This window comes from Antennarius striatus, chromosome 9 (assembly GCF_040054535.1).
Source record: "Antennarius striatus isolate MH-2024 chromosome 9, ASM4005453v1, whole genome shotgun sequence".
NCBI classification, from domain to species: Eukaryota; Metazoa; Chordata; class Actinopteri; order Lophiiformes; family Antennariidae; genus Antennarius; species Antennarius striatus.
This window is the reverse complement of record NC_090784.1, coordinates 14,278,122-14,290,524: the sequence shown is the minus strand read 5'-3', so window position 1 is coordinate 14,290,524 and position 12,403 is coordinate 14,278,122. Positions and strand designations below refer to the sequence as shown.

Here is a 12,403-nt window from a genome sequence, read left to right as displayed (position 1 = left end):
AGGTGCAGGTTGTGAGGGAGCGAGACAAGTTGTCATATGCTGAGGCAGTGAAGACAGTGGCAAGAGGGTACAGAGTAGAAAGTGGGGTTAATGTAAAACTGGGGAACAAAAGCACTGCACCAATCATGCCTCCTCCGGACATGTTGGTTATGAGTAAGGAGTCATTTTTGTCATTTGTGGTTGATGTATTGGTTGGAGCTAAGCGCATCTTTCTGTCAAAGACCACAAATAGATCAGACATTATCAGGGAAGTGGTGGGGGCAGCTGAAAGGTTCCTTGGGGCGAAGCAGGTTCCAGACAAATTACATCAGCACATGTCAGAGGTACAGAATAGAGCAAAGAGGATGAGGGAAAACAGTGAGGATGAGGATTCAAACATAGCAGATGATGTGGAGGATTGTTAGCATCATAATGTTTTGTATCCTCCAATGGAATGCCCAGAGCCTAATTAAAAATGGTCAGGAGTTGAAAAAGTATGTTGACAAGCTTGAGAATGAGCCCAAGCTGATTTGTATTCAGGAGACATGGTTAAAGCCCAGCTTGGATTTTGTAATCCCAGGATATGAGTGCCTGAGGTTGAATCGGGCAGAAGTGGTAGGTAGAGAGATAGGGAGGATTGATAAATCTCATGGGGGTTGTGCGACCTTTGTTAAAAATGGGCTGCAGTACAGGAGAGTGAATTTAAGTGCTAGTCTTGAGTGTATAGCTGTGGAGGTGTGGGGCAGCAACAGGTACAGTAATAATAGTTGTAAAAATAAAGATAGAGTGACTGTGATTAACTTCTATAATCCCTGTAATTGTTTGTTATTGTCAGATTTTGATGAGATAATAGAGAAAGTACGGTGCCCTGTTGTATGGACAGGAGATCTTAATGCACACAATCCTTTATGGGGTAGTAAGAAAAGGGACAGCAATGGGGTAGTAGTTGAAGACTTTCTGGATAAGCATGGATTGGTAGTGATAAATGATGGTAGTCCAACAAGATATGATATTGCTAGAAACACCTCTAGTAACATAGATTTAGCAATAGTGTCCCCCAATTTAGCTAGAATAGGGGAGTGGGAGGTAATGGATAGTTGTACGCTGGGTAGTTATCATTTCCCAATTTTGTGTAGGTTTGGGAGAGAGTTGAGGAAGGAAGAAGAAGAGAGGGTACCCAGATATAACTTTTCTCAGGCCGAGTGGGATGAATTTTGGAAAAGAGCAAATAGCTTAGTAGGAGAGGTTGGCAGTGAGGGCTCTGTGGACAGGTGGAATAGCTCCATTAGTTTCATGATTCATGAAGTAGCTTGTGGCACCATTCCTGAGAAGCGAGAGCTTAAGACCCAGAAGCGTGTATCCTGATGGAACAAAAAGTGTGATAAGGCTGTAAGGAACAGGAATAGAGCGTATAGAATATTAAGGAAATATCCAATGTTGGTTAATGTTATTGAATTTAAGCGATTGAGGGCTTTGGCAAGGAAAGTCATAAAAGAGGAAAAGAGGAATAGCTGGAGGAAATTTTGTGACACAATAAGTCCAGAGATGTCAGAAGGGCAGTTATGGTCAGCTGTACACAAAACTGTCAGGGGCTTATAGGAGAAGATCTATCCAAGTGCTGCAGAAAGGTGAGGTTGAGGCAGTGTCAAATAAAGAAAAGGCAGACATGTTTGTAGATACTTTTCAGGAGGTGCATAAATCAGAGAGTTTTGGGGTTGAGGGATCTAGGAGGAGGGCAGAGGTGATGTCAGCTAACCGGTGGAAACTGGAGAGGAGCATGGAAAATGAGAATCCAATTAACCTATTTTTCTCCATCAAGGAACTGAGGGATGCCATTATGGCTGGGGCAAATACCACTCCAGGGCGAGACAGACTGTCCTACGAGCTCTTTAAACATCTAGACGACTTTGTGTTGGATGACCTCCTTGCTTTGATGAACACAGTATGGGCAGAGGGATGTCTACCGAAGGAATGGAAGCATGCAGTGGTGGTCCCCATTTTAAAGCCAGGCAAAGAGGTGACGGATCCAAGTTCTTACCGGCCCGTAGTGCTTACATCAGTCTTCTGCAAAATAATGGAGAGGATGGTTACAAATAGGTTAGAGTATTTCTTGGAATCAAGAGGGCTTTTTGTTAATTTCCAGAATGGTTTTAGGAGGGATCGCTCCGCAATGGAGTCAGTCACTTTGTTAGTCTTAGTCAAGATATTAAAAGGGCGTTTAATAATAAAGAAGTGGTAATTGGTGTATTTTTAGATATTGAGAAAGCGTATGATTCTCTGTGGAAGGATGGATTATTGATAAAAATTTATGATCTGAGAATTAGAGGACGAATGTTTAATTGGATCAAAGATTTTTTAAAGGAAACAACTATTCAGGTTTGTGTGGGTGGTGTCAGTTCTAAGACAGTATTAATAGAGAATGGTACTCCTCAGGGAAGTGTTATTTTTCCAGTGTTGTTTAATGTAATGATAAATGACATCTTTGATAGTATAAGTGAAGGATTTGGGCTGTCCTTGTTTGCAGACGACGGGGCCATCTGGAAAAGAGGACGAAATGTGAAGTTTATTGTAAAACAGGTCCAAAAGGCATTACAGAATGTAGAGGAGTGGGGAATGACATGGGGTTTCAAGATTTCAACATCAAAATCAAAATATATGATCTTTGGATTTAAGAGAAAACTAACTATGACTGAGTTGAAAATATATGGTTTTCTATTGGAAAAAGTGAAGGTTTTTAAGTTTTTGGGCATCTGGTTTGAGGAGCGTATGACTTGGGCCGTACACATTAGTAAAATAGTGGAAAAGTGTGAAAAGATCATCAACATCTTAAGAAGCCTGGCTGGGTGTGGGTGGGGAGCTGACAGGGAGACGATGCAGCTAATATACCAGGCCATGATTAGATCAGTTTTTGATTTTGGGTGTTTTATTTATGGTGCGACCTCGAAAACAGTATTAGCCAGGCTGGAAGTAATTCAGGCAAAGGTCTTGAGGCTCTGCTGTGGAGCTTTTAGAACCTCCTCAATCCCTGCTTTGCTTGTTGAAATGGGAGAAATGCCCTTATGGCTAAGGCGCATTAACTTAGGATTACAGTACTGGGTAAAAATTAATGGAAGTTCTCAAACTTTCCCAGCTAGACGTCTTTTACAAGAGGTGGAAGGAAGTGGGAAATTTAAATCATGTATTGTTGATATGAATCAGTGGGCTACAAAAATGAACATGGATCAGAGGGGCATAGTGGACCACACGAGCTGGTCACCCATTCCCCCATGGGTAATGAATGAGCTAGACATCGACATGAGTTTTCTTCACAAGAAAGATAAGAGAGAGATGATAACTAGTGTTCAAATGTATCTTAATTCAATTAGGGAGAGTAAGTTGCTAATTTTTACAGATGGTTCTAGGGATCCAGACAGTAGGAGAGCTGGGTTTGTGGTCTATGTAGAGCAACTTAATTTAAAATGTAGTATTAGAATCTCTGATGAAAGTTCTGTGTTCACATCTGAGTTAATGGCAATTCTTTGGGTTTTATGGTGGATAGAGGAGACAAATGCCAGGGGAATTGTTATCTGTTCCGATTCTGCTGCTGCCCTAGAGGCGTTAAAGAGGGGGAAATCTCATGCTCGGTCTGAAATTGTATATGAAATCCTGAGAGTAATAAATAGAGTAAGGGTAAGCAGTGACATCTCATTTTGCTGGGTTCCTGGGCACAATGGGATACAGGGTAATTAGCAAGTAGACAGCTTAGCCAAAGAAAGTTTAAATAAGCAAGTTGTAGAACACCTCCTTTTAGGAAGAGTGGAACTGAGAGGAATAATTAAAGAGGGCCTAATTAAGGAGTGGCAAGTGGATTGGGAGAAAGAAAGTAAGGGGAGACACTACTTTTCTATTCAATCTCAAGTCAATAGGAAATGTCATCATAGCTCACTATCCCGAAGGGACTCTGTTAAATTTTGTAGATTGAGGATGGCTCATTGTGGTTTAAATGAGTCTCTATTTATTATAGGAAAACATGTCACAGGTTTATGTCACTGTGGGAGGCCAGAAACAGTTAAACATGTGTTCTTAGAATGCCGTCAATACAGCACTGAAAGATGGCAGAACTAGAAGTTCAAGTCTTTTCTATTTCTTCTATGTTTGGCCACTGTGAGAACCATCAATTGATTTCCAGAGCAGTCTTGAAGTTTTTGCATGAAACTGGACTATATGGAAAAATCTGAAGTAGATTAAAATAGCTACCACTGGAGGGCAGTAATACGCAGTACAGCGTCTACACTGCCGGAAATCAAGAAGAAGAAGAAGTCGAGGGTAACATGACAGTGTACAGCTACGTCACTATCCTGCGACTCTGTCATAGTTAGCCCCATGTGAAGAGCGTCAACGAAAGTTCTGGTTAAATAAAGGTGAGTTGTGCAGATGTTTGGCCGCTGTGGTGGACTTACGCCAGTATTCATTTCATATTTGCTCATGACGCCTCTGATGGCGCGCAAAAGGAAACACTGCCGGTGTGTCAGACTGTCTCCCTTCCGGGACAAGGTCAGGATTTAACGCGACATGGACCAGAATGACGTCCACGCTCTGGCTTTCGTAGCATAACCCCTGCTAAAAAGGAGAAATGTTCAAAATTACCTCCGAGCTACGTTGTTCTTGCATGCCTCAGAGAAGTGTCGGTGTGTGTAACAAGCGTCACCTGGTATCACACAACCTTAGGGTTCAAATAAGACATGGCTATCTGGACCGGCTAATACAGATTGGATTATGTATGTTGTTAACGTTTAAAAATAGTTTATGTTGAGTTGTTGAAAGATTCAGGGGAAATGACTGAGATCGTCGATTGAATGTCACTAAAACATTCACTCAAATAGCTGCGCTTGAGGTCCATTTATTGCTAATCTGTCATTGGTTAGGGATTGTACTTTCATTGGAAGAATAGCATGCTATGCAGTACTGTACATTAAACTTTGCAGCAGTGTAGAGTGGGAAAAAAATTGTAATACAACATCTACAACAGTGAAATGTAACAGACTAGTTCATGTAAAAGTTTTAAATGCCAGACTTTTCAGTGTATATGGTTACTGCAGGGTATTTTTTATTGAAGTTACAGATTGTTACCTTGTCTTTAGGTGTACTTTTGTTTTCTTTGATGTATATATATGTTTTTCCATTATTGTGTTGACTCATGGAATTTATGATACATGTGAGCATTCTTTCATTCATTCTGTCAACCACAGCTGACTGAATTCTTCCCTGTCCTCTTAGGTTGACATGGGACAGTGACTCCAGCTGCTGAACTGTGAGAAAGGCTTGTTTCCCATTGCTTGGCCACTGTCTAAAACACAATGGCCACCCGTCTCTTCAGTAGATGTGCCATTCTGCTCAGTAGGACCTCCCTACAGACTCCAGCTGCTTCATTTGCTGCTGCCCGTCTGCCTGTACTTTTGGTTGGACCTGGGCTTCATAGGGCTCAGGGATTGCCATTAGTCACAGAATGGTTGATGTTTGATAGAAGATTACATACCCCTCAAAACACTGACGTCAAAAGACCTGTTGCCCCACCACTGGATGTCTTATTACAGAAGGCAACCGTGCCAGAAGAGGTCCTACAGGCCTGGGAAGAGAATAAAGGAAATGCTGATCAAGCAGCTAAGGCTTTGGTTAAATTGACTTATCTGATCCTAGGGGAAAGTGGCAAGCTTCAGGAACAAGCAAACAATATAATGGGGGATTCAAGAGTAAAGGAAATGATGAATCTCACATCAGATAAAGTAAGGGAGCCTGATACAGGAGTGAACTGGCATGATCATCTTATAAGGTCGACTGACATCTGGTCTAAGCCCTCGTGCTTACCAGTTAAAAAAATGACTTGTTTTTGTGTGTCTTTGTTTTTATCCAGGTGACTCAGGTGTGGAACAGCACTCTAGTGTCAGTGTGGTATAGCCTCACGTTACTGGATTTACCCCCCACTGACTCAGTACTTGGCCATGTCCAGGCTGAGGTCTTGTGGCGAATTCGCAGGCTTTCTTACAAGCAGCTGAGCTACTTGGTAGACAAGGGACTAGGCAGCAGAACACAGAATGTTGGGGAAGTGGTGAACGCCGCATTAGAGCAGCTGGAGCTGCGCTGGGTTGAAATTTCTCATCCTCAGATTGTCAGGGCACTAATAACCAGAGGAAAAAGCTTGTCACCATCCTTCATGGAGAAACTTGAACACAAGGTACTAAAGTTGAATAATCTATGGCTTTGATAGAAGTAATGGCTTGTATAATTGTATGATGTCATCAATTAAACAAAAAACAACATAAATTTAATAACGTGTTTGATAATATGAAATTAAGGCATGTGTTAAACAATGGTACCCACTAATTAATGCACAACGTAGAATATAACTGAAGTCTCAAGGGCCTATCTCTTTTAAGGTAGTTCTCTGAATAGTGCATCGTGAATCCCAAACCTTAGTGGTCTCCTCCTGTTTGTCTTTACTGCAGGCTTTGGAATACGTAGAACATTTTTCATCACAAGATATTCGCAAAATCTGTGTGTCTTTGGCTGTTCAAAACCGCAGACCTATTCCGCTGCTCAGAGCATTGTCCTACCACCTTCTCCTGAAGCCCTCATCAGATTTCACCCTTCCACTGATAATGGACATGGCATTCACTTTTGGTAATAGCAAAACTGACTGTAATCATGATGGCATGTATACACCAGTGTTCTGTGTGTCAATGTATTAATGCTCCTGTGTCTCATTCTGTATTTTTCTTTTCGTGTGATGTAATTATTGTTGTGTGCATACATAAAAATGTTGGATTTGGAGAACATGATATTTAAAAAAAGGAAATGGGAAATAGTGAAGTGAATGACTTACAATGGAATAGATGGAACAAGTTTTATTTTAAGTTTTATTTTCTACTGGGTCTTATTTGGTTTCTTTTTCATTATCAATGTTTTTTGATTCATGAAGCTTATAAAAACTTTAACATTTACTCTGCTCAGTAGCATACTGTGTGCTGTGATGCTGACAGTTAAGCGTTTCTCGTGCCCTTTTTCAGGGAAGCTGGGTTTCCACCAATGTCAGCTACTTCAGCAAATGTCCACAAAGCTGGTGCCTGAAGTTCCACAACTCAGCTCTACTGAGGTTGTACGCTGTGCTAAGTCACTGGCGTTACTCAAATGGCTCCACATCCCTCTCTTTGATGCCTTTGCTAAGGTTAGTAATACTAGAAATACTGTCAGTAATTCAGTTCATTTTGATCTCTTTTTCAAATAAGAAATATAATTGTCCACTGTATTATTTTCACCAGCACTATTTAGAAAACAGTGAGAAGTACCGTCCTCATCAGATCTGTAATCTACTCATGACTTTTGCCAGAGTGAATTTTCTACCCAGCAGTGGAGATTTCTTCAGCAAGGTACAAAAGAGTAGTCACTGTTTATAGTTGTTTCTACCTTTTATCTTCAAGGCACAATTTGTGCTAAGATCAGAAGTTTAGTTAAAATCAATCAGGAATGATGTTTATGAATTGTCGATGAGGTATCTACTCAAGTTAGCTACACTAACTCCATAGCTATCTGCTAACAGCTTACATTGGAGAACAATGTGTAAGTTGTTATAGTGATGTGCTGCCTCTCCCTATATGTTTAGAGCTAACTTAAAATTTTTACCATAATTAAAAATGTGCTGCTTTAAATATTTTCTTTTAATTTTTTTTCTTTCCTTATTTTTGTTAAGGTTCATGCTGTGCTAGAGCCCTGTCTCTCAGACCTTGAGCCTTTCTTGCATACTGATGTGGTGTGGTCTTTATGTGTGCTGCAGCAGGCCAAGCCTCAGTACCTCATCCCTCTCACACATGAGGATCATGTTAAACAAGTGTCTGGTAAGAACTGTGGCTTCCCAGATGAACACAAATCTGTGCCATCTGTCAACCTTACAGATTTTAACAAATAACAAACAAACAAACAAAAGTTCAGATGTGAGTCATGTTAACAACAGTAACCCCTCGTTACTCGCGGTTAATGCGTTCCAGGGCCACTCGTGAAAAACAAAATTTGCGTTCTAGAGACAAGTTATTTATTTGATCACTTATGGTAGTTTAAACGATTATGAACCCTCCCCATACTGTTATTAAACCACTTTTTATCTGTATTACCTTTTCCCACACTCTTGCAGACTGTTTAAAACACTTTTGCATTAAAGAAAAGTGTTTCTTTAATACACGGAAGTGCACTGCATCCCTAAGTCTTGGAAGGCAGCGCACACACAGATGCTGTCAGCCAATAGTATACGTGTACAGAAACATGTGACTACGTACTAAAAATCTGCGATGTAGTGAAGCCGTGCATCTTGAAGTGAGGGAATACTGTATAAGAATTTCAGGCAGATCACAGATCCCAGGGGCACTCCACATGTAACGTTACTAAATAAATATATTGTGTCATTAATTTGAACGGACTATTTTCTAAAGAGGTAAGCTGTACCTCTTATTCCATACTTAACCAGTTTTCTGAGCATAAACCATGACCAAGTGCCTAAATTAAAGAAATTCATAGAGTCAAGGGGCAAATCTAAGCTGTGCTGCAGGTGCTAATAATTTGTCCACACAACATTTCCTACAGAAATGATGTTAAAATGATGAATGGTCTTTGTGAGTTTACCTTCCAGATACCAACCTGGCTCAGCAGATGGCAGTGCAGCACCAAATGATGCACATTAATGACATTTTCTCACACATTGCATTGATTGCTATGATGCTTTAAAAAGCAGTTTTCAGGACTTACTGTTTTTTTTTCTATGTTTTGATTTGTAGGGAGCAGTGTCATTCAAGTAGGGAACTATACTCAGAAGCTCCGCCACATTGCTGCTACTCTACAGTTAGAGCATTTGGGTACTTCTGATCCTCCCCCCTCCCTGAGTGGCTTGCCTGTCCCGGTCTCCAGTGCTGCTTTGACGCCCCTGCAGAATAGCCTGAGAGAGACTTTACAGAGTTTTGCTGCACAGAAGACGGCTTCCCTTCGCATTGGTGTTCAGACTGTGTATGGATGGACTATTGGTAAGAGGGCCAAGTAAACCATTAGCTATACACTTTTTTACTCACAGTATTCACTCGCATATGAATAGTGGTGTCCCAGTATTTAACCATAGAATTTTCAACTATAACAGCTTCTTCAAGAAGGGCATTTGTGAGGTCAGACTCTGATGCAGGGTGAGAAGGCCTTGCTCACTATCTGCTTTAATTCATCCCAAAGGTGTTCTGTCAGGTTGAGGTCAGGTCAGTCAAGTCTTCCACACCAAGCTCACTCATCCACATCTTTATGGACCTTACTTTGTGCACTAGTGCACAGTCTTGTTGTCACAGGAAGGGGCCATCTCAAAACAGTTCCCGCAAAGTGGGAATTATGCTGGAATTCACAGAACTTTTGAGAGAGACCAAATGTTTCAAAAATCTTTGTAGAAGTAGTCTGTATACCAAGGTGTTAGGCTTTATACACTTGTGGTCATGGAAGTGATCGGGACACTTGAGTTCAACGATATGGATAGCTGAGCAAATACCTTTGGCAATGTATATTTTGAGATCACATTCATGCAGTACTAACTGTTATTTATTCCTGGAATTCTGCAAGCAATATTTTTCACATTTCAGTATAAGATTAAAGGCATCCCACTGACAGCTGCCCACTACCCACTACCCGCCTTTCTCTAATCAGATGGTGAACTGCTACTAGATTGTGAGAACAATCTAATTGGCCTGACAATGTTGAAAGCCCCTCATTTGCCCAGCGGAGGAGGACATCAGGATTTACCTGCAGGGTCACGGCAGTGAGTAATCAAGAAGTTGTTGGAATATATGTTTTACTTGACTTACAAATACTTTGAATGTTGCATGTGTTTGTTGTTGTTGTTTTTTTAATTCCATTTTGTTGTCTGTTGCACTCGTCTGTCTGTTTAGGATTGCTTTCTTGACTTGGGAATTTTCAAACTTTTGCACCAAGAGTAAAAACCTTATGGGACGGTTTGTCATGATGAAGCGGCATCTTCAGTTGGCTGGTTTCCTCATCGTGGAGGTAGGAAATGGAATAAACCAACTTTTCTTGTACACTGTAAATGGACTGCAGTTATGGTTTTTCTTGTCTGCCTGGCCATTCAAAGCACTTGACCACACAAACCAGCAATTAGTCATTCACATAAAAATTCATACTGATGGAATTTGTACCCTCGAAGGCACCATTAGGAACGGAAACCATATACACGATCGCACATGCCCCAGTGGAACAGCAACTGGTTGCGATTGGGATTCAGTGTTTAACCCTTTGATTTTTCTATGCGTGGACTACAGGGTCAGGGAACTGAAGCACCTAAAATAGATTACAGAAGACTGCTACCACTTATCCACGACTATCTTGGTACTGTTTGCTGTAGTGATTTTTTAATTTTAATTTTTTAATTTTATATACTGTTATAATCCCCGAAGGGGATTATAGTTTCTTCAAGTGTCTTCAATTGATTCTCTACCCCTACTAATGGGGTGTACTGTTCTCCTTACACTTACTTAAGCCAGATGCAAAGGAATGGCTTGTGTGATATTTGCTATTCAACTGAGTCACATATGAGTGAATATAGGTAGAGGTAAATGAGCACTACTGCTACCGCAAACCATGGGGTTTGGTTTAGAGCTGAGAGTCAGGTGGATTCTGCTGCAGTCTGTAGTAAAAATAGAGCTGCTGCCACTGCTTTGCCTTTTCCAGGCCAATCTGTCATGTAGGACAATGTCTGTAGCCATCTTTGCATCTTTATTTTCATGTCTATGACTATAAAATAAGTTTAACAGTCACACTCCCTAAGCTGTCATTGGTAAAAGCAATTCGTCTTTTGATTACTGAATGAATATTTTCAGATCAGTCCTTTTTGTTCCCTTTCAGGTTCCGTATTATGAGTGGCAGGAGTTGAAGACAGACTCGCTGAGACTGGGATGGCTAAAAGATAAAATAAACAAGGTGGTGGCAGAAGACATGGCCCATAAGTTTTGAACAACCTTGAATATTCAGTTAAATCCAAGCTTTCCAAACAAAGTGTCCACAAGCAATGCTCATGTACAGCCACGTTCTTGCTCGAAAAGTGGAGTATTTCAGGATTTGTTCAAAATAAAAAAAAAATTCTCGGGTTTCCCTGGCAACAAACAGGGCTTTCCCTGTTCCCATGGTGATGGCAAGCAAGCGAGGGCGACAAAAATAAACGGCAGAAAGTCGATTGAAAGTCGAGCCTTTACATCTGCAAGTGACATGTCATAACAGAACTGCCCGGATCATTTGTTGTCACTATATTGGATTTCCTGAATAGACTGTTTTAACTTAATTAACTATGTGAATCATTGTGTTGGAATAAAATGTTTTATTGCAATTTTTTGGTCTTTTAATTCTTACAAGATTCAGTAATTTTTTTTTTAGAATCCACAGTATATTTCATTGGCATGCCTCTAAGGATTCCTAACACACAGCGGGTGGTGGGTGGTAGTTTGTTTTATCATTTGTATGAAACTGCTGTATGAAAATAGAATCAGTTCATTTGAATATGTGGGAAATTGATATATTGATTTCCTCAAGCACTTCTTTCAATTGATAAAAAAATCTCCATGTGACATGATTATAAATACACGGCAAGATCAAGATTTAATTGGAGTGATACTATTTACACATCAGCATTAACACTGACCAGAAGCTGTTATGGCATTGGGTACATGATAGTGGGAATAAAAAGTGTATAAATGAAGAAAACAAATTGTAATACAGTGACATGAGAAATTGTTACCCTGATGAACAATGACATTGGGGAGCCATGGTGCTGACCTTATGCTTCCTGATATTCAGGAATCAATAAATTTCTACTTCTGACTTTCAGTAAATCCCCTCCTTTTCCTGCCCAAGCTCTCCATCCGTTTATTTATTTATTTATTTTTTTACTTTGCAGTACTGGTCTTTTACGCCAAGGTTGAGGGCAGCACTGAGAGAGCAGTGGAAAACTGCTGACATCATCTTCCAACATCCAGTCATAGCTTGGCTGAGAAGATAGATTGGGGGGAGGGGGAGAAAGACAAAGGGAGGGAGAAGGAGGATGGAAGCAAGACTTGGGCATCTAGAAAAAAAAAATGCTGCAGCTCCCTCATAGACTCTACACGCATACGCATGCATAGACACACACATACATATTCAGATGAACTGGATCATGAGGATCTGAAAAGCACACCCACAACAGCAGCATCATCGTACTGCAGCACAGGGAGAGGCCAGCATATACTTCTCTCTCTCTCTCTCTCTCTCTCTCTCTCTCTCTCTCTCTCTCTCTCTCTCTCTCTCTCTCTCTCCAGCTCATACACAACCACATACATAGACAGACACGTGCTGCAGGGAAGATCTAAATGCTGGGTTGCTGAGCATCCAA

The 12,403-nt window shown here is 40.7% G+C and overlaps 1 protein-coding gene across 1 annotated transcript; it reads left to right on the top strand.

Moving 5' to 3' along the window:
- The first annotated feature begins 4,308 nt into the window (after positions 1 to 4,308).
- tbrg4 (transforming growth factor beta regulator 4) lies at positions 4,309 to 11,359 on the top strand. Its single transcript, XM_068323877.1, has 11 exons — positions 4,309 to 4,379; positions 5,236 to 5,741; positions 5,870 to 6,190; positions 6,462 to 6,636; positions 7,023 to 7,180; positions 7,275 to 7,382; positions 7,703 to 7,847; positions 8,778 to 9,020; positions 9,676 to 9,787; positions 9,918 to 10,032; positions 10,888 to 11,359. The coding sequence occupies exons 2-11, from the start codon at positions 5,316 to 5,318 to the stop codon at positions 10,993 to 10,995; spliced, it is 1,911 nt and encodes a 636-aa protein (XP_068179978.1). The 5' UTR covers positions 4,309 to 4,379; positions 5,236 to 5,315; the 3' UTR covers positions 10,996 to 11,359.
- The last annotated feature ends 1,044 nt before the right edge of the window (positions 11,360 to 12,403 follow it).

What these genes read in the sequence shown, in the direction of transcription:
- tbrg4 (XM_068323877.1), top strand. Translation starts at nt 5,316, where the DNA reads ATGGCCACCCGTCTCTTCAGTAGATGTGCCATTCTGCTCAGTAGGACC. An exon ending in TCTTTGATGCCTTTGCTAAG is followed by an intron (nt 7,181 to 7,274) that starts GTTAGTAATACT and finishes TATTTTCACCAG; the next exon opens with CACTATTTAGAAAACAGTGA. An exon ending in CTGGTTTCCTCATCGTGGAG is followed by an intron (nt 10,033 to 10,887) that starts GTAGGAAATGGA and finishes GTTCCCTTTCAG; the next exon opens with GTTCCGTATTATGAGTGGCA.